Source organism: Netta rufina (genome assembly GCF_964035555.1).
Source record: "Netta rufina genome assembly, chromosome: 4".
Lineage (NCBI taxonomy): Eukaryota > Metazoa > Chordata > Aves > Anseriformes > Anatidae > Netta > Netta rufina.
The window spans coordinates 53527000-53547054 of record NC_140127.1 but is presented as its reverse complement, the minus strand read 5'-3'; the positions used below and the strand labels follow the sequence as shown (position 1 = coordinate 53547054).

The window sequence follows — 20055 nt, the reverse complement described above, 5'->3', positions numbered from 1 at the left end:
AGTAGAACAAGTGAATCATTAACCTAGAAAATAAGTTAAGCAAGTGAGGTAGGTTTAATACTTACCCTGATTATCAGGTTTTTTGGTGATCATTCATGGAACATAAGGATACTACACACTGTTTGGAATAAGTTTTCAAATCACATAATCTAAAGTATGTTCTTGCTGCAGGTCATGGGATAACAGCAGTAAAGGAAAAAGCAGGAACTACCCTGGGAATTCATAATGCAAGTTCAGCATCTTCAGAAGCAGCAGAGCATCCTGCAGCTGAAACATCAATTATACGTAAGTTCAAGTTGACACTGCCAGATTAATACAATTCACAAATTTTAATATTTTGATCACAAGATCCAGTTTACTGTAATTTTTGACTCGTAGGGGTGAAAGAAAACTGTAGCTTGCTCTTTTTTTGTTGTTATTAGAAGCAGAGGATTCTCTGGACCAAAGCTCTTCTGAGAATATTCCTTCTTCTCCTTCATCTGGATCCCGTGGGATGTTGTCAGCTATTACTAATGCTGTACAGAACACAGTGAGTCATTTTAGCAGGCCTCTCCTCTAGGTATTTTTTATCATTTTTAGATGTAAATTCACTGCAGGTGACATTTAACGAGTGGAGTTTGTTGGGTTGTAGGTCTTTGTACAAACAATTCTGTTGTAAGTCTGTTTCAGGTTTCTTCCAGTGAAAGTGAAATCATTAGCCAATGAAAATTCTTCAGTGTAGCTGAAAAATTTTGAGTGATGAATAATTCTAGTATGAAGACACAGGAAAAACAACTGCATTTCTATAGACAGAATTATCACGTCAAAATTTTAGAAATCAAGTTAGATAAGGCAGCCTCATCCTTTTCATTATAGACTTTGGCTCCAAATTTTTCTTACCTAAAATATGTTTCTACTGACTAGCTGCTACTTAAGATAAAACAAAAGTGGTATTGCTCTTAAAATTTTCATTGGCAACAGGTGTTACGTTTCTTCTCACATGAGTCTTTCAATTAACTGCAAATATTTGTATGGTTAATTTTTTTCATTTTGAAAATGTATTCAGAACAAGGTAGCATAATTTTATGAGCATATAAATCTTAATGTTAGCTAAAGCAGAGAAAATCTAGGGAGCTGAATGTTCAAAGATGGTATCAGCAAAAGTAATACTCTTTATGGTTCATATTGGCATAAACTAGAAAGGAAATAACCATGTTTTGTTATTTTATACAGGGGAAAAGTGTATTATCTGGAGGCTTAGATGCTTTGGAATTCATTGGAAAGACAACCATGAATGTCCTTGCAGAAAGTGATCCTGGATTTAAGAGAACAAAAACACTGATGGAAAGAACAGTTTCTCTCTCTCAGGTTGGATTTATTTTAATACGGCTCTGTCAGTGTGGTTTCAGATTCTTTTTGCAGAATTTCATGTGCCTCAGGGAGAGGCTTTATTTATTGCAGTAGATATTGGCTAGGCTTACAAAAATAAATATTATGCTTTGTGTTTGCTACAGTTTCTTTTTCTTCACAGAACCACAAAAGATGATGTAAAATCATCCTTTCTGCTTAATTATGTGAGGAATAGCTGATTTTGATGAGGTAATATATGTGGTAATAAATTATTATACTCTGGAGAACAATCAAATTGTTAGTGGTTTTGTAACAGCTGTAGATAGATGTCCTCCGGCACAAACATCCCTATACTAATTTCCCTGGAAATGAGTAATGCAGGAATATGACGTATGTTTCATTAGGAGTTAAAGCTGAGAAAAGTTATATCTTATGTCCTTTTAAACTAAATGTACCCTCGGAGAGGAGTCAAGTCAGGACTTGTATCTTTAAACGTTCAGAGATACGGTGATAATAGAACAGACATATAAGTGCTGCCAGTACAAAATTATTTTAGTTCTCCAGGCACTGAGGGGAGGGAAGCTGTGGAAATCAATATACGTGGGGAAAAAAAAAAAAAAAAGTTTTAATTTTACTACACTTACCACCCAGTAGAAAGCAGTAAAGGATCTCTCCTTTGATGAGATGTTTCATCTTTAGTATCAGTCCTTGTAAATTGATGCAGACTATTGCTGTTGTGGTAGGCCAAAAGCAACTAACTCTTGTACAGAATGTTATTGGAATTACACATATTACATATGTCTGTTGCAGCAGCACTCTTGTTTTAAAAAGTCACTGTTGATAAAGTGGAAATGCATGCAGGCATAGCACACTGCAGTCTCAGCATCGTAGCTGAAGTCTGCACCGCAGTGTGGTTCTGAGTGTGTGGCCAATTCAGTAACGTTGGCTGTTGTACTAAGGCTTAAGCTTGTAGAGTGTGTTTCGTGGAAGGCATCCCAAAGCACTTCAACAGGGTAATAGCATTAGATCTGCAGTAATGAAAGTGGCTCCTGCTTTTTATAGAGACTGAAAAATTTGATCTATCTGGGAAAATTAGTGCAGATTGTAGGATTCATGTATTTAAACATAAGGCTGTTTATACAGGCGTATTTGATACCATATATGAAATGCTGTCTGTAGACATGTAAAACAATGGGACTTTGTTGTTGACTTAACCGAGGCATGCATTTGACTTCTTTTTATAGTTTCAACATATAAAATGATTTTATACACATCAAAATTAAGGAGACAAGTGGGATCGCAAATTACTCAAAATCAATCTTAAAGAATGCTTAAAATAAGCCTGATACAATGTAGGATAGATCTTTCAGAAGCAACAAAATTTAACATTAAAAATGATCAACTTCCAGTGCCCTAGCCATGCCCAGTGCTTTGTAATTTGCTGCTTTTCTCTACCTGTGGTGACTAAACTGGGCTTGGGCTCTGAGTTGGCCTGTAAGCAGTCTGAGCCATTCCTCCAACTATACACATAGTCATGCACACAGGGTTAAAATGAGCCTCTGACAATACCTACCTAACAGTATGTGTGAATCCACCCATAACGTCAGATGCAGAAAGTTGTATAAATCGGTTCTCAGGGGTCTCATAACATAGTGCTTCCTTTTAGGTGATTTGTACATAAAACTTTATGTGTGATTTTGAGGGTGGAGACTTTGAAAAATCTGTAACCATAAGAGATATGTAAAAAATGAATAACTGAAGACAATATCATAGAAATTTTTTGAATGATGAAATGGTGTAAGTGGTGTGAGTTTGCCTGTATTCAAAGGTTTGTATGTGATTTAAGATGCAGTTGAGGTGAATTTACCAGAATTTATGGTGGCAAATTCATGCAAGCGGCCTGGCCTTCCTGGAAATTCTGCTGTATAAGAAAACTGTTCCGAAATATCCCCAAATATATGACATATACTTCTGCCTCACTCTTTGAAAAGACATACCTAATTAGTCAGATCTCTTTTGTCAGTCCTGCTGTCACATAAAACTGAATTCAGTATCTACTAAAAATATTTTATGTATGTAGGAAATATTTATGTAGGTGCATTACTTATGCAGGTAGGTAGGTAGGTCCTGAAAATAATATTCTTCCCATTTTGTGGCCTGTGGAATGGATTGCATGAGGCTTTAATGCTCTGTATGAAACAGTCCTTTTTATTTTTCTTCCATTGCAATTGGTGGCTAGATTTATGAGATAGTATTCATAGCTGATATTACTTCTGAAAACATAAGCAAGATTATTTGTTTGTTTATTGTTTAAAAAAAAAAAAAAAAAAGAAAGAAAAAAGGTTAGTGATTACCATTGGGAAAAACATGCTCAGAATACTACTTAAATATTTTAGTAGAGAAGTTTATCAAAAAAAAAAAAAAATGTTAGGTATTTCAGCTCTGTAGGTATTATATTGTCCCAAATTTTATTACTATTTTCTAAACAAGCAGAAACAGAAGGGAATAAAATGTCATACCTGCAGCACCACCAATAAAACAACAGGAATGATGTATATTTTTGCAGCTGTTACGAGAAGCTAAAGAAAAAGAGAAACAGAGACGGGCCCAGCAAGTTACAGTTGAAAGGACAGCACATTATGGACTGCTTTTTGATGAGTTCCAGGGTTTGTCTCATCTTGAAGCTCTGGAAATCTTGTCAAATGAAAGTGAAACCCAGGTACAGTATGCAGACTGGATAAGTCACAATGGCTGGTAAAAAAATTGTTCTTTACATTAATTTTGCTATGAAGTTGCATGTGAAAATGAACAATAGTGTTCCATCAGCTTCAGAGAAAGCTGGATTGGTCCCATGGGAAGTCTGTGGCTTCGGGAAATTCATCTCAGTACATTTAGAATTTAACTCAAAGATTAGGTCAAAAGAAACAACTTCACAACTGAAAGTTATTTTTGTTAAGATCATGTATAGTGTATATCTTGCAGCTTGTAACACTGTGAAGATGTCTTTTCAGAATTTGCAAGGAGGTTCAAGTCTTTTGGTTTGTATCAGGCACTGATACTTATACTCAGGTATTTCAGACCTACTATACTTGGAAGCTAGTGAATTAAAATTAATTCCAGATTAATTATTCAAATCCTGTCTTCTTTTTGTGTTGGTTTCTAAACTTACAGAAGACTACCCCAGGAAGTATACTGAAAGTATACAAGTGCTGTCTCTCCAAAGAACATGCTAAAGCTGCTGATATCTATGTGATACATACATTTTTTAATTTCAGCTGTCGAATTAATGACACTGCTTTTAGAACAGTAGAACAGCAACAGTATATTACTAGAACTTTTGTAAATTTGCATCAGTGGTTTCATAATGAAACATTTTTCTGAATAAATTTCTTAAAATACATTTTCTTTCATTTTATTTTGGTAATTAACACTCCTTGCCCTCTGGGTTATTTTTAATAAAAAATAACCAACTTAATTTTTTAAGGTTTTATTTGCTCTCAATAGTAATAGGAGCTCGCTTTAATAGCAGATAGGTACTTACTCTCTATGTTTTTTTGTTTTCTGCAATTATGTCTAAAAGCAAAATTATAAATTCTAAGCCTACAGATAAGGTTCAATAGTCTGCTTTTGCAAGAAAAAGAAAAAAAAATACAACACAGAAAAGAAATACAGAGAGAACAAGTTCAGGCTGTGTCTGTCAACACTATTTTTTTTTTACTGTGAAGTACTGCATGGTAAGACTTGTGCAAGTTGTAACTTTGAGGTTTTTGATAGTGCTGCATGTTATGTCTTAGATAACCCATAGATTACTTGTTGAAAGTCCTACTTTGTCAGCTATCTAGAAGATATAAGCACATACGACTGAATGCAACTGTCTGGGTCTACAAGTCCAATTACCTGATATATATTCCAAAAAGTTTAGAGAATGTATTGAAATTGCACAGTACACACCATACCATGCACACTCATACCACACGCTCCCAGTACTTATAAGCTTGGGACCATAACAACTGCCTAAAAGCCACACTCTGATGGGCCCACAAGAAGAATGCAACAGAAACTGAAGGCATTGCTGATGTCCTTGGTCCTTCTGACAGTAGGGATTTAAAAATATATATATTTATTAACTTCTATTTTAAAAAACCACATTTATCATATGAAATGGGCAATGCTATTGAGAGGGACACAAAAACCCTAGGTAGTCCATCTCATCTTGAGGTGGGTCTCCCAGCTTTATTTTGTATTTACTCTGAGCATATGAACTGGACATGCCAAGGTGGAGTACCAGAGAAGCATTTTGTGTCTCTCACTGAGTCAGTCTGCACTTCTGTGAAGCAAGATAAAAAATAAAAATAAATAAACACCTTTAAACAAACCTTAAGTAAAATTTTGTAACAAGGAGACAGAAGACATTTCTTTTGGCTTCCATAGGTAAAGAGTGGGATCATGAGACTAACACAACAACTGTAGTGCAAACAGTGATTTAAATAAGCTGTTTCCATCCCTCTTGGGCATGCCACCCTATTACATATGCAGGGACTTGCAGATAATCTGCAACTCACAGTTAGCTCAAAAGATGTCTCGATACATTCTTTGGAAAGGGCAGATCAGTACACTGTCAATAAATTTTGGTGGGATTCTGAAGGAGGAAAATCAGGCTCCCACGAATGTTAAGCTAAGCATGAATTGTGTCTGCTCTTCTTGCATGCTGTCTTCATCCAAACAATCCCAACTGTTTATTACAGTTTGCAGATTTATAATTCAAAATAAACATTCTTGGAGAAGGTAGAGACCTGGTGATCTTACAAGGCTGGTGTAATTTTTGTGATACTTAATCAAATGTTGATGAGAACTAAAGACAAATCTACGTAATTTGGAAATGGAATTAGTGGAAGTTTCCATTCTTAGCCTGTTTTGGTATCAGGCTCAAAATTAGCCATTTAACAAAGTCTGTTTCATTTTGGACTGCTTTATGTCCCTTCTTTTACAGATTCAGTCATATTTGGAAACACTTGATGGAGAGCAGTTGGAGACTGTGAAAAATGATTTAATTGCTATAAAAGAGATTTTCGTTCCAAAGGAATCAGATGATGAAGTTGTGCAGGCACAGAAAGGTAATCAGAAATACAGAGACTTAACTTGTGTTACTTCTGTATATAGCAATTTAAAAAATTAAAATCCAAACTGTAATTTCTGTTATCTTAATATTCCTTGTAAGAAACTCACTAAAATGCTTACACTTGAAGTTCTGTAACTTGAAAGAATGCTTAACTTTAGATTTATATTGTAATTGAAGTATGAGATAGAGAAAATACAAGACGTGTTATACTATTTTGCTATGTCATCAGTGAAAACAAAACAAAAATGAAAAGGGAAAATTACTTTCTGGATGATTGAGGCTTTGTTACGGTCTGTTTCTAAAGTTGTATAATTGGAAAATTTAGGAATATTTAACAATGCTTTTCTGTTTAGCAATTTCATCCTAACTTGCACCTTCTCTTGGTAGATAGGGAAAGGATTAGAGTGTTACTAAGGGACTTGAAAAATCTTTAGTCTTTGAACAAAAGGCACTTTGAAACATAGTGGCAGTGCTGCCTTCTAGGTATTGCTTGGCAAGGTGTTGCATATGGAGTGTTAGAAAGAAGTCAATATAGCAGAACATGCCTTAACTATCACAGTGCGCAGCATTAAAGAGGGTGGGACCAGTGTGGTAGTCCATAAAATAGCTCACAAAATACATGGATCCTCTGGTTAGCAGGAAAATGGGTGTCTTAAAGCAATTATGACTTTTGGCATTCCCCTGAGTGGGCTCGGGTCAGGAAAAGTTACCATAATTTATACATCTGGGCCTGTGAGATCCATGCCAAACCTCTTCTAGCAAATAAAAAGAAGACTGAACACTGAACACTCGACTGAACACTGTCTCAAGCCATTAAACATAGTATTCAGAACCTTACTTTGAAAGATCTTTCTTCACATCATTTTGATCTTCTCAGGAGTGCTTTGCCTATATTCTGCAAGATGCTGAGGTTTGATTTTTCTAACCTTCGGAAAAGTTAGAGAAATTGTGTTAACATCCATGTATTCCAACTGGAAAGTATTTCCTCATCAGACTGTGTTCTTTCAAGCAGTGCTTGCTCAGTATGCCTGATGTCTCTCACAGGTAGCTTATTGCTTCTCAGGGGAATGAATAGCAAGTGTTCAGTGTAAAGTCTTAGTATGGTAGAGTTTTGTGCTGTGTTTTCCCTTGTTACTCTTGAAAACTCCACTTCTTTCTGTGGGTTTGTGACAAATAGAAGTGGAGAAAGTGTTTTACCTGCTAAAGATTGAGGATTCATGAGATGTGTGTTGTACCTTAATTTATATGGAAAATAGCTTTTCTTTGAAACCAGCCTCCAGAAAAATCTCTGCTTCTTACACAAAGTGATGTTTCCTCTGGTAGTTAGAAATTCAGTTTTTTTCAGTGAAGCACAGCTGCTGAACATTTCTTGAAACATTAACCGGCCTTCTAAATGTGCTGGAACCAAGACAATGAGCACCTTAAAAAAAAAAAAAAGGACAAAGTGAGAGTTTGCTGCAGGTGTTCCCCTGCAAAAGTAAGTCAGTCAACAGTGAAACATACCCTCCTCTGTGTGACAGCAGAAATAATAACCACGCACAAGATCTCTCCACATTACAGTTAAATGGGTGTTACTTCAGGCTGCGATTCAAAATGACTCACATCCTTTAGTGCAGTCAAACTCAAGATTTATTAGTACTTGAACTACAGATAAATTTCATATATTAGTACTAAGTTGGATAAGTTTTAGTTCCACTAGAGGACGCAAAAATAATAGAAAAGTTAATCACCTTTCAAAGTAGCTTTCTGTTAGGATGGAGCTGACAGAATGTGGTCAGACTACTGAGTGGGGACTTGTGGCCTTTCTTCAGCCTCTCCCATAGCCCGTAGTACATGCAACACTGCCTGTACTGTAGAGAGAGTGCTCTCAACACCATGTAGTGCTTTTACACGTCTCCTCTAGGCAGTGTCCTAGTCACAAAAATATGTTGTCTTCATTAAGATCTGTCAGAGTGAGTGAAGGCTTCTTAGGAGCTTCATAAAACCTCCTGAGTCATGGAAAACAGACCTTTTCCTGAATTGTTAATGCACAGGAACTTCAGTGTTTTTAGTAAGAAGAGCAGATGAATAAAACCTCATAAAACTTACAGAATTCCAGTAATAGTCCCATACGTGACAGCAGTATGCCATTTTCAGATAAAAACAATACCCAGCACCTTTACATATAATGCTGCATGGGATTTGCATGTCTGTTTCCTCTGATGGAGCACAGTTTTAGTAAACTGTTTCGTATTTCGTTCGGACTTTTCCAGCCTTTACATAATTCAGGTTATGTTCCAGTGACGCTCTATTGACTGCACTTCATGTTCTGGTCATATTTTACAATTCAGTTTAGCTTTTTGGAGTGCGTCAATATGTATCCTTCAGGGAGCACACTCAATCTTTTAATTTACACTAAGAAAATGTGTTTAATGTTAGGGGAAATTTTAAATATAATTTGGCATCCAGCACCGATGAAAGACAGTACAGTTTAACAACAGGTTGGCTGATCAGGGTTAAGTGCAGCTCATGTCTTGTTCTAAAGAGAAGGCTTCATTCTAGGTTATGTTCTTAGCCCAGGCTAACTAAGGTCCTGTTAAGTACATTCATAAGTTTTATACTTACAAAGTCAAGCCAGCAAGCCATATGTTCTTTTAATGGCATATTTTTATTATAGGAGTGTATAATTTCACTTCAGCTGGCTCATCTAGCAAGAGGTAGCAGGCTATGTTAAAGCCTATGGAAGAATTTTGAGTTTTAATCCTGCTTGCTAACTAGTTTATAGCTATAATGAACTCACCTTCCATAGGATTTTAATTTGTGCTTCTTATGTTGATAAAACGTGCATGTTTTTTTTTTCTTTGTATGATGAAGCCATCCCCTTACAGAAGCCAGAGATTAATGGTGTTTGAAGATGTAAATACTGTTCACTGGATAGATAAAATTTAACAAAGAAGTTAATCACCACCTGTTGTCTAATTTGGTGCCAGTTTCTTTTGATCAAGGTCATGTTATTTATGTGGTGACATTTGTCAATGCAATATACAATAAATATACAATATAAATATATAAATACAATATAAATACAATATAAATACAATATAAATACAATATAAATAAATATACAATATAAATAAATATACAATACTGAGCAGAACAAGAGACTAGCTGACAGGAAAACCAATACTTTACATTCAAATATTTGAAAAGGGTGGCTGCTTGTTTTATGTAAACTCTCAGATTCCATTCTTACCTTAGGCTCCCAGGATGTCGTTCAGAGGTGTTAGTGCTGCTTTCCATTTCTACAGTAAACACTTTCAGTCCTGTGCAAGGTGATATTACTGCAGTTGTCTTTGGAGGACTGCTTTGGGAAAGGTTTGGGGCTAGGCTTTGTTTTTGACAACTTTGAAACTGGGGTTGGAGGTTTTTGTGTCTCTTTGCTAGGCTCAGTCCTATATGTGGAAAATCAGTATGAAAAGAAAGAGAAAGGCTATTTTCTGATGCAAGTAGGAGAAAGCCAAATGCATAGCCTTCTCTCTGGTGTTTTTCTCTTGCTTTGATTGTGCAATTCTTTCATGTAATTTTCAGTGCAGCTTCTTTTCCTTTCAGTTGATTATGAAATACTGAGAGGAGGATACCAGAAAAAAAATAGCTTTTCCTACATTTTGAAAGCCATTAACATCAAAGATTTTGTGTGCAAGCACATGAGGTTAAGGGAGAAAGTAACCAAACTGAGCATTGAATTGAATATGCCATTTATCAACAATTTTGCTAACACTGCAGTGATCCAGTGAACTGCCTAACAGTTTTCAGTGTGCTGTAGTTTAAAAAAACAGTTTGGCATTGTCTTAAGAACAAGTGAATTCAGTGTATCCAAGACACAAAGTGAGAACATAGCAAGACATGAAATTCATTTTTGAAACTTTTATTCGGCTCAGTATGGGGACTTTAACTTTTTAGCATCAGCAAGCTAAAAAAAAAATGGATTTTGCATATTCCATCAGGAAATGTTAATGAAGATTCCAAACTAATTCAATGCAGATGAACAGAACAACCAGATTAGAAACTTTTAGGAGCTTAGAGCATGTTAGAATATGGCATCTGCAGATACTCAAAGGAATGTATATAATGAAGGTGAAGATCAAATACTAGTGGTATTTACCTTGACCTTGTGTAATAAAAGCGCAGATTTAAGGCTCATTACTCCAAACAGAACAGAAAACATTCTTTATTTAAGCAAAGTTCAATCTTCAAATCAAAAGAATACATGCTTCTTAGATGTGGTTTGCAGACAGAACAATAGAGAACGTGTTTCCTCTGAAATTATATGAGGATCTGGCTCTGCTGCAGTTTTTATTCTTTGTCATGAAAGAAGAGGTTAGTATCTCTTCTTTGGTTATTTAGTGGTCATTAGGTTATTTAGAGGTTAGTATCTCTTCTTTGGTTATTTAGTAGTCATGTATTTTTGTCAGATAACTAGGGATCATGCAACTTCTCACCTTTTTGTCTCAGTGAAACTTAGTGGAGTTCAGAATGAAGTGGAAAGAATGGTCAAAGTGTCAAGCTAGGACATTTAGTTGTATAGTTATCTATACTGCCTTTACTCTTCTCTTCTCTGAGCATACATCTCCCCCTCTTTTACTTCACCATCACTGGTTTTCAAGTGCTGGAGTGGTTTGGAAGCTATGTGACTAGATGTATTTGATTGTGTAGAGTTCTGTAGCGCTAGCACCCTAACAAAAATGTTGTGTTTTCTCTTGCAGCAGACATGGGAGAAGAGTTTGTGAGCATGCTTACTGAGCTGCTATTTGAATTACACGTGGCTGCTACTCCTGACAAACTCAACAAGGTTAGTGCCTGTTCTGGTCTGACACAGAGCAGAAGCTAGCTCAGATCAGACGGTTCAGAAAACACAGTACAGGAGGGTGGGACTAAAAGGATAAATATAGAGAAGTTGTCATAGGAGAGCTGAAATTAGGAAGGCAATCCAGTTGCAGTGTCTAGCTACTACACTTGGCCATATTAGAAAGTCTTGAACCGGGGTGTCTCAGCAGAACAGAGCTCAGCAGATCTGGTCTTACGTGTTAAGAATAGTGACAGCATTCATGTTCTGAATTACTTTTTCTTGTGCATCGTATTTCCAAGGGACTTCTCCAGATCTTTTCAGCCAGAAGGGAGGACTTGAATTTATCTCATCTAGCTTTAATCATTTAAAAGTTAGATGGCAAAAACATTGCTAGTCACATTTTTATTTTATTATCAGGCACTCTTAAAGGTGATTAACCTGTTGATCTTTGGCTCAGATGAATATTTATCTCCCTAGCATAGATAGACTACAGATAACCAGATTAGGCTTAGGTTTTAGCATGTTTTAATTCAACTTTACATTAAAAAAGAGAAACAATAAATTTCCTACTAACCATAACCATGTCTCTGAAGCTGTACACAATTTAAAGGTTTTTCCACTTTAATCTACTTTCTTGCCTGGGAAGGCAGGTGAAAATACAGTGATTTTCTAATTAGTTTTCCTTTAAACATTTAAGACAACTTTCTTACCTCTCCAATATTTTTTGCTTTCCAGTATACCACCCTTTTAATTTTTAATTTGGGAAAGTTATTTCCATGTACATTCCTTTGAGTGCTACCTCATACAGCTGAAATCCTTGTAACTTTGGTATTAACAACTTGGTATATTAGTTGAAGAACGTCATACCTGGACAGGACTTATCCCTGGTTGATCCCTCTTTATGGAGTCAGAAATACCTCTCCCTACAGTTTCTTTAATATACACTTAACTAAATGCCACCCAAAGGCATGATATATTTAAAACTTCTGAATGAAAAAAAAAGCAAGTAATTAAATGTACTATTAATTAACATTTTGGAATATCATTTTATATTCCCCATTTGAACTGTACTTCGGGGTTGGGTTTTTTGTTTGGCAGGCTAGGAAAAAAGCTCACGAGTGGCTGGATGAAGCCAGTTTTTCCACCTCAGTAGAAATAGAAGAGAAGATAAACGAAAAACCTGGAGAACCTGATGAAGAAAAGACTGAAAAAGGAGAAGATAAAATTGACAATGATAAAGCAGAAGTACATAAGAACAAAACTGTGGAGGTAAAATACCTTTTGGAGGATAAGTTTAATTAAGCAAATTTTCCTACATTGTTAGATAATATTACTTCTTTATCTTCATGTGTTGGTGTTATATGTTGTGCTTATTTGTTAAACTCATGGAGTTATTGAGAAAAATTAATATAAAACTACTCAATGTAAACCCAATAGGAAATTAACTTCCATAAATATTTTTAGTTAGTCTTTTCCTGTGAGTAAATATCAAAACATCAGGAACTCTGCTTATCCCTTTTTTTTCCCCATCTACATTTTTGTGTGTACACATGTTTATACACAACATACAGTGAACTGATGGATTCTGTGGTGTAATATCTTTAGGACTTCGAAGGTCATATGTCAACATTCCTTAGCATCTCTTTCTCCCGATGACAATACATGGGAAAATTTCTGCAACTTTATTTAAACTCTTGAATAGTTCAGCTCACAAACAGACAAAACAAATACTACTTTGGCAATTCACAAGTATTAATTCTCTTGATGGAAGATAACACTGAAGGCTAAATGTATTTTGTCCATTTAGACAACCCCTCCTATTGATACGGTTAATTGTCATTGAATATTTTATGTGAAATTACAGCAATATTAAATGTGGTTTGGATCTTTGTCAAGTTTTTCTGAATTAATTTTAATTACCTGCCATGTTTCCTTACGCACAAAAAAAGTCCAAATAAGGAAATGGAGTTACATTTTATATATTAAAGATTTTTACGTGATAGTAAATTTCCAACTGGCACCAGCTTGTGAAAGTTGTGTTGCCAAAGTGCTAGGTAGAATTTTTTATCATATCTGATAAAAAACACTTTTTTTTATTGGGAGATTTATCCACTTCTAATCTGGAAATTCATCTGAGGAATGACTCAGTGCTTTTGGCTCCATATGGAAGCAATTATGACTTACTCTACAGTTAAGGGATCTTTGTTAGGAATAGACTTAAAAGCTCTATTTTCAAAAATCTGAGGGTCTGACAAAGCTCCCATACAAATAAATAGTAGATTTTTTCTTATTAATTTTCCAGGCTCAGCGTAACATCTGTATTTTATTACCAGTGGGTATTTCATTTTCCAGTATCATTTGTGAGGATAACTTTATGGTGCATGTGGTCCATATTTCTGTTTGAGGGCGGTGCGGGGAGAATTCTGTTTTACAAATTAGTTTATATTTATATATATATATATGTACATTTATGCATGCTGTTAATATTGATGATATTGTTCCCTGTTATTAATTTAATTTAAGGAAATCTACATGCTGTCCATTGAAAGTCTGGCTGAGGTAACGGCTCGTTGTATTGAACAGCTTCATAAAGTAGCAGAATTAATTCTACATGGACAGGAAGTAGAAAAAACAGCTCAAGATCAAGCAAAAGTACTGACAAAGTGAGTGTTATATATTTCATATATGAACATTTGACATTTGCTTGAAACTCAGGAAGTTCTGTTGTGTTTTTGGCATGTGAAGTCACAGTAAGTTCATGAGTGAGCAAACAACATTGTCTTTAGGGGTCCTGGTGCTGTATTTTCTCATATAATCAAGTCAGGTAGGCTACCTATAACTTTTTGACATGGCTAGCATGTTTACAAAAACCTGTTTTGACCTGTTCAAATGCTAAAAGTTGTTGCTTTCCTAGCAAGTGAATGTATATGCTCATTTGGGATGTGTTTCCTGTCACCTCTGGAAAATATATTGTACTAGCATATACAGAATTTGCCTTTAGAGTGCATAATGCAGCCTTATTATCTGCCAGTAGAGTTTCATTATCTGGTGCTTATCTGCCAAAAATAAACAAAAATCAATCTGTGGTTCTAAACAGTAAGACCACTCTTGTCAGTAACTTTGTAGTAATACACAACATAACATACATAAATTTAAGAAGCCGGTTTACCCAGTGAGACTCAGAATTCAGATCTAAAGCTCTCTGTAGTAAGCAATTTTACTGGTTTCAGTGGGTTTTGCTTACCTCATAAAGATTTCACCATAAGATGTTGTAAGAAATTGAGTCCTAAGTAAGTAAAGCATGTAAGCAAATGTTTATCTTTAAGAATGGCATTAACCCTTGCAAAGTCCATGGAAACACTTCAGTCCGAAGCAAAGTACTTGAATGAGTGTTTTGCAGAATTAGAGCAAAAGTCTGATGCACCTTGCAGGATGAGGTTCAATACAATTCACTTGTGAATATCTAGCAAAACAGTGAAAGACCTAGAAATAGAACTAGATCTCCTTGTTCTCTTGTGCTGTAACCACAAGGATACTTCCTCTTTTGGTACAGAATAGATGTTTTCTGTGCTCAGATAAGAAACTTCTCGCTATTCTCATTAAAGTTTGATTTTTTTCCAACAGCATTTCTAGGAACTGTGTTGCAATTATCAGCAAAGTAATAATTAAAGTAAAGGTTTAGAATAAAAAAAAAAGTCATGAAAAACAACAACAACATCAACAAACCACTAGTGTTTGGGTCAACATGACATCGTCCTGTAGTGTAGTCAGGACATTTTTCCATGGGGGAATATAAAACTTTTACCATGAGTAAAATTTACGCCAAGATATTTTTAATATTACTAGAATCAAAATTGCCTTAAGAACATTGTTGGCTTCTGAGGTGAAGTTGGTGCCTGACTTTTTATCCACTGCCTGGACAAGGATGTAATTTTGTATTTGTCTCTCTTTTTTTAAACCAGTGTTACAAGTGCCATGTGCAATGAAGTTTCATCTTTATCGAAGAAGTTTTCTGATTCTTTAACAGCAGCTGGGGTAAGATAACAGCATTTTCTGTACCATTTGGGCTTTTATTAACATAGTTCACTTCTTAAAACAGAAATTACTATCCAAATCCTGTGGCTTTATATGAGATACCAGCAAAAAGGGCATTTCTTCCTTCAGATCATGAACACAGAGCATTCTCACAGCAGATTCCGTGCTGTAGAGAAAGTCTGCATAGATAGACTGCAGTGTGTCCCCAGCCTTCTGAAATTTGTCTTTCTAGACACCGTTCTCCCATTTTTCCTCATCACCTCTCAGCATTCATTTACTCTTATTGAAAGGGCCCCACATTTGAAGTCCCACCAATTGATGACATTTTATTCTACTTAGCCTATCCCTTTTGAATGCATTTGTGAAAAAGTCACTAATGGATAATACTTCCAGCACCTTAAGATGGTTTCGTGAGCTGTCTTCTTAGCCTTTGCTAAATTTCCTGGCCCAGGGCCATTGTTTTTGCAAAAGGTTTAAGAGATTAGAAAATCTCTTTGGTCTTCTTTCTTAAAAAAAAAAAAAAAACACACACTGATTTATATCCCAAGATGGGCCATTTGGGAACATCCACTTATCTGTGAACATCTTTGCCAGAAATGTGATTTATTTCCCATTCCTATTCCCTTTCCTTTTACTAGCCTGAGGACATTAATCTGAAGACAAATGGGGAGATACTATGTAGGTGAGCAGTGAAGGCCTTTTCAGGGCCTGTAGTGCAGAAGGAGTTTCAAAAATGACTGACATCTGAATATTCTGGCAGGATCCAGAGGCAAAAATTGTGCTGTTGCTGAAATTATTCATAATGTCAGAAAAGAGTTCTGGCTCTCCTGATTACTCCAGTAGAGGGTGAATATACATCAAAGGAAATTTCTTCAGTTCTCCCATGAGCTCTTCCAACACATCTCTGAAGAAGTTTTTTTCAGAGTTATTTGTAGAGAAGATGCCTTATTGGATTGCTTTTATTCTGAATAATTTACATTTTTTCCCATTACTCTGAAAGAATCTGCTTATTTTGCAATTTGGGATTGTGTTTTAGCATATTTTTATGTGACACTTGCAATAAATACATGCACAGACACATAAAAGTAAATTGCACATGAAATATTAAGCTGGCACAACTCAGGAAAATGAAAACTAAAGCTTTCATAAGCATCGCACTAGGTTTTGGTCTTATAAACTCTGTGCTCAGATTTTAGGACCAGACTGCTCTTGTGAACATTTGTGTGTAGAAACTGAGCATAAATACTGTTCTCAGTGCAAATATATTCTCTAGAAGAAAGTTTGAGTTGGGCTGCCTGGTGGTCTTTTATGTGCTGTCCTATCCCTGTTAGCTTCTGGAAGAAGATGTGGGACTTCTGCTCATCGTGATCAGGCAGGTTAGCAAGGAGCACTAATCACACACAAGTCTTCACAAAGCTGCTTCTTCCTGCATGTCCCACTGGTTCAGTTTCCACCTTAAGCTGCCAGCAGCACTTGGTTTCACAAACATATTCCAGTATCTTGCAAAGTGCATTGACTCGTGTAAAACAGAAATAGTGTAGAACAGAAAAGAGTGTTTTTTAAAACACATTGCTGCAGCTATTAGCTATATCCGTGTAATTCAGGTGTTAGTTAGAATGCTGGCTCTGCCCATAGTCTATAACATTGTCAGTGTTTCTAAGAGTGAGCAGTAATGCAGAAGTAAGAAATAGCAGTTTTGCTAGCTATGCAAGAGTTCTTTCAAACTTAAACTTACTATGTATACAGTCCATAGTATTTGATACTGCTCTCTGTCTGTTTCTGGACTTTATTGACAATGAACAAAACATTCTGTAATGAGTTTTCTAGTAACTAACAGGAAAACTGCACTTTTTTTTTCTAACCATCTTCACTTTGTTCTGCCATCTCTGAGCTAAGATCCGGATGTATCGTGTTTCTTTAAATCTGTAATGTGAAAGCTACAATGCTCTAAGGGAACATCCTTCAGTTAAATTAATGGGTATTGTATTCCCTTTGTTCTGAAGAAGTCCACCATTGAGTATTAGAAGAAAACAACTCGCTTGAGGTTAATATTGTTCTGAAAAACACAATACAAAGAATAGTGAGTAGAAAAAAAAATAAAATTTGCCATTTTAAAAAGCAGAAGAGTTGATGAATCTGTTTTCCAGGGCTTTGATTTCTGTAGCCTCTAGTAACATCACTACCCATTGTACCCATTTTTATTCCTGTCTGGTGGTTGAGAAAAATGCTGTGCTTGCTGAGCTAGTTGCACATAGATTCACTGATCAGCCTGTGTTGTCTAGCTCAATATACACTGCCTCTAGTTGAAGATCTGTTTCACGTGTTTTTCCTTCTGAAGGGGAACTAATCTGGGCCTTTTACATCTGCCTTTTCCTTAAACTTCTAAGAACATAATTATCTTTCCAATGTGTATTTCTCCTTGCTTCCTTGGAAATCAACCAGGGGTTAAAAAACTTTGAGGGGGTTGAAAAGGGCACAGGCAGACAAATGGGCAGACAATGTAATCACATCAATTTCATATCCATAAAAAACCAAGCCACTTGAAACTGTGTGGTACATGAATTAATGAAAAAGTAAAACCCTGGGTCTGCCTTAGTTCATTGTACTCGGTGATAGAAATACATGGGGTCTACTGAAGTGTGTATGAAATGTGGACGCAGTTATCAGGAATACTGTGATAAACAGCTTGAATAAGAACCAAGGTGAAACAAGGCCTGTCTAGAATTCATAAAACCACTGCTCAGATGCCAATACATTTCTGTTAAATGTCTCTTTTGTCCTGGCATTTCATTCTATTTTCCGGTTTACAGAGCAGTATGAAGGCAGAAGTTCTCAATCCCCTCATCAACAGCGTGCTGTTAGAGGTAAGCCTTCACCTTTTCCACATTAGGAAATACTGTAGGAAGATGAGTTTGAAATGAAATGGTCACATTTATGTCTGAAGAAAGAACTTTATAAAAAGTAATGGCGATATCATTCTGGCTGCTCAGTGTCAGTTCATAAACCTCTTGTTTTTTGTGTTCAGCCTCTCCCACAAATACTGTAGCAGTGATACTGCATTTGGAGAGGATTCTTACCACCTGTGACTGAAGTGAGACTGGCCAGCTCCTAAGTGTTACTGCTGCATTGGTCAGAGCACAACAGGCAATTAACAATGTGCTGCTTAGACCTTTTTTAATCTATGCACAAGTTGCCTGGGCTAAGTCTATTCTTACTTACTCTGTTACCTATTTCAAATCCTACAAGTATTTCTTACTCACAGATAGTTTCTGCCTATGTTTTTCTTTAAAGTTCGGGTTGAGGGAATGCTACGATGTTTCCTGTCCACAGGCATTTAGATTTCAACAAAGATTCACAGTCTAGCTGCTGGCTTGGTCAGCACATGGACAACCATGCATCAACATCAAAATGTTCATGAGTGATTTCTTCTATTAAACATCACGATCTATTTTTCATCAGAAAAGCACAATGAGCAAAACGTGCCTCAGTTTTACTGAGGAGAGAAGAGGTCAAGAGGAAGTAATATGTTCATAAAGTACTACGTGTACTAAATGTGTACTATCTGCAGCATTAATCCTTTTAACTTAGCTGATGAGATCACATCTTTAAATAGACATATACATACAGTAGTGACTACAAATTGTAATTATGTATTTAGCAGCCATGATCCCTTAAAAATAAAGAAAAGGTTTAAAATAAGCATTTTTTTTCACTGGATTAACAGTAGCTTTAAGGAAAATAATGGAAAGTTGAATAGAGCTGTAAAGATTTCTGTACAGTTCCTTTTGTTACGGCATAAATTTGCTGTTGCAGCTGACACATCTTTGTATGGAATTGCAATGTCTGGGAATGTCCATAATTGTGGAATAAGCTATTTTGTAATTCTTAAACCTCATGATTTGTAAACAAATATGTACAGCCGAGGTTCACAGAGTATTAGAAATTCCATAAATAGTACAATGTTTTTAAACTCTTAGAATAATTCAAACTGTTAATTTCAGTGACACTTCCTCCTACACCAGATTCAAAATTAGTTCTCTTGATGGGAAGCCTGGCTGATTTGTATTACAAGAGTCAAACCTACTTCTGAACACAGTGGCATTTTATTCTACTCACATTACAAACAAAACTCTCCAAGACTCCAAACTGAAGGGAAATCAGATTTTTATGTAGGCTATGCTTATTCTCTGTAAACTCTTGTAATGCATTTTGTTATCTATGGATTGTAAAATCTTGTGTGAATACATATGCTAATATAGCGTGATGCAGATCTAAAAAAGGCTGTGTTTGTTAAAAAAGTACAATGCAATTCCTGAAATGCATGATAGCTATACTGATAAACCATGTGTTTTCTCTCCCCGTTAGGGTTGCAACAGTACTACTTATATCCAGGATGCTTTCCAGCTATTGCTTCCAGTTCTGCAAATTTCACATATCAAGACCAGTTGTCTGAAAGCACAAGAGTGACAGTTTCCCAGCAGTTGTGACCACTGGGCTTAAGATAAACCACAGACCTAATCCCTTTAATGTATGCAGATAGGAGAGATGGTATGAAAGACTTCTGGCTACTTAGAGTCCTCTGAAGACACTAAACGCGGTTTTGCACATACAATATTGAGCAACTTTTTAATACTCTTTCAGACTTTTTGACTTTAGAAGTATTTAGAAAAGTAATTTCTTTTCCGTTAGAGTATATCCTTTGCATTAATTTAAACAGAATCAATAGTTAGTTGATGTTAGTATTGAC

The 20055-nt window shown here is 35.8% G+C and overlaps 1 protein-coding gene across 2 annotated transcripts in view; it reads left to right on the top strand.

Annotated features, from left to right (window-relative positions):
* The window catches only part of FAM114A1 (family with sequence similarity 114 member A1), a gene marked incomplete at its 5' end in the record, with an annotated part of 31547 nt that extends 11744 nt beyond the window's left edge, over positions 1-19803 (top strand). The window contains 11 exons of one of the 2 annotated variants that reach the window (XM_084285615.1): positions 172-285; positions 423-529; positions 1213-1347; positions 3896-4048; positions 6320-6443; positions 11194-11276; positions 12372-12542; positions 13797-13936; positions 15236-15308; positions 18119-18172; positions 19674-19803. In XM_084285615.1, coding sequence (XP_084141741.1) covers positions 172-285; positions 423-529; positions 1213-1347; positions 3896-4048; positions 6320-6443; positions 11194-11276; positions 12372-12542; positions 13797-13936; positions 15236-15308; positions 18119-18172; positions 19674-19775 — 1256 coding nt within the window. In that variant the 3' untranslated portion in view covers positions 19776-19803. Of the gene's footprint in view, positions 1-171; positions 286-422; positions 530-1212; positions 1348-3895; positions 4049-6319; positions 6444-11190; positions 11277-12371; positions 12543-13796; positions 13937-15235; positions 15309-18118; positions 18173-19673 lie in introns of both variants that reach the window. The other variant, XM_084285614.1, reaches the window with a different exon arrangement.
* Between the last annotated feature and the right edge of the window lie 252 nt (positions 19804-20055).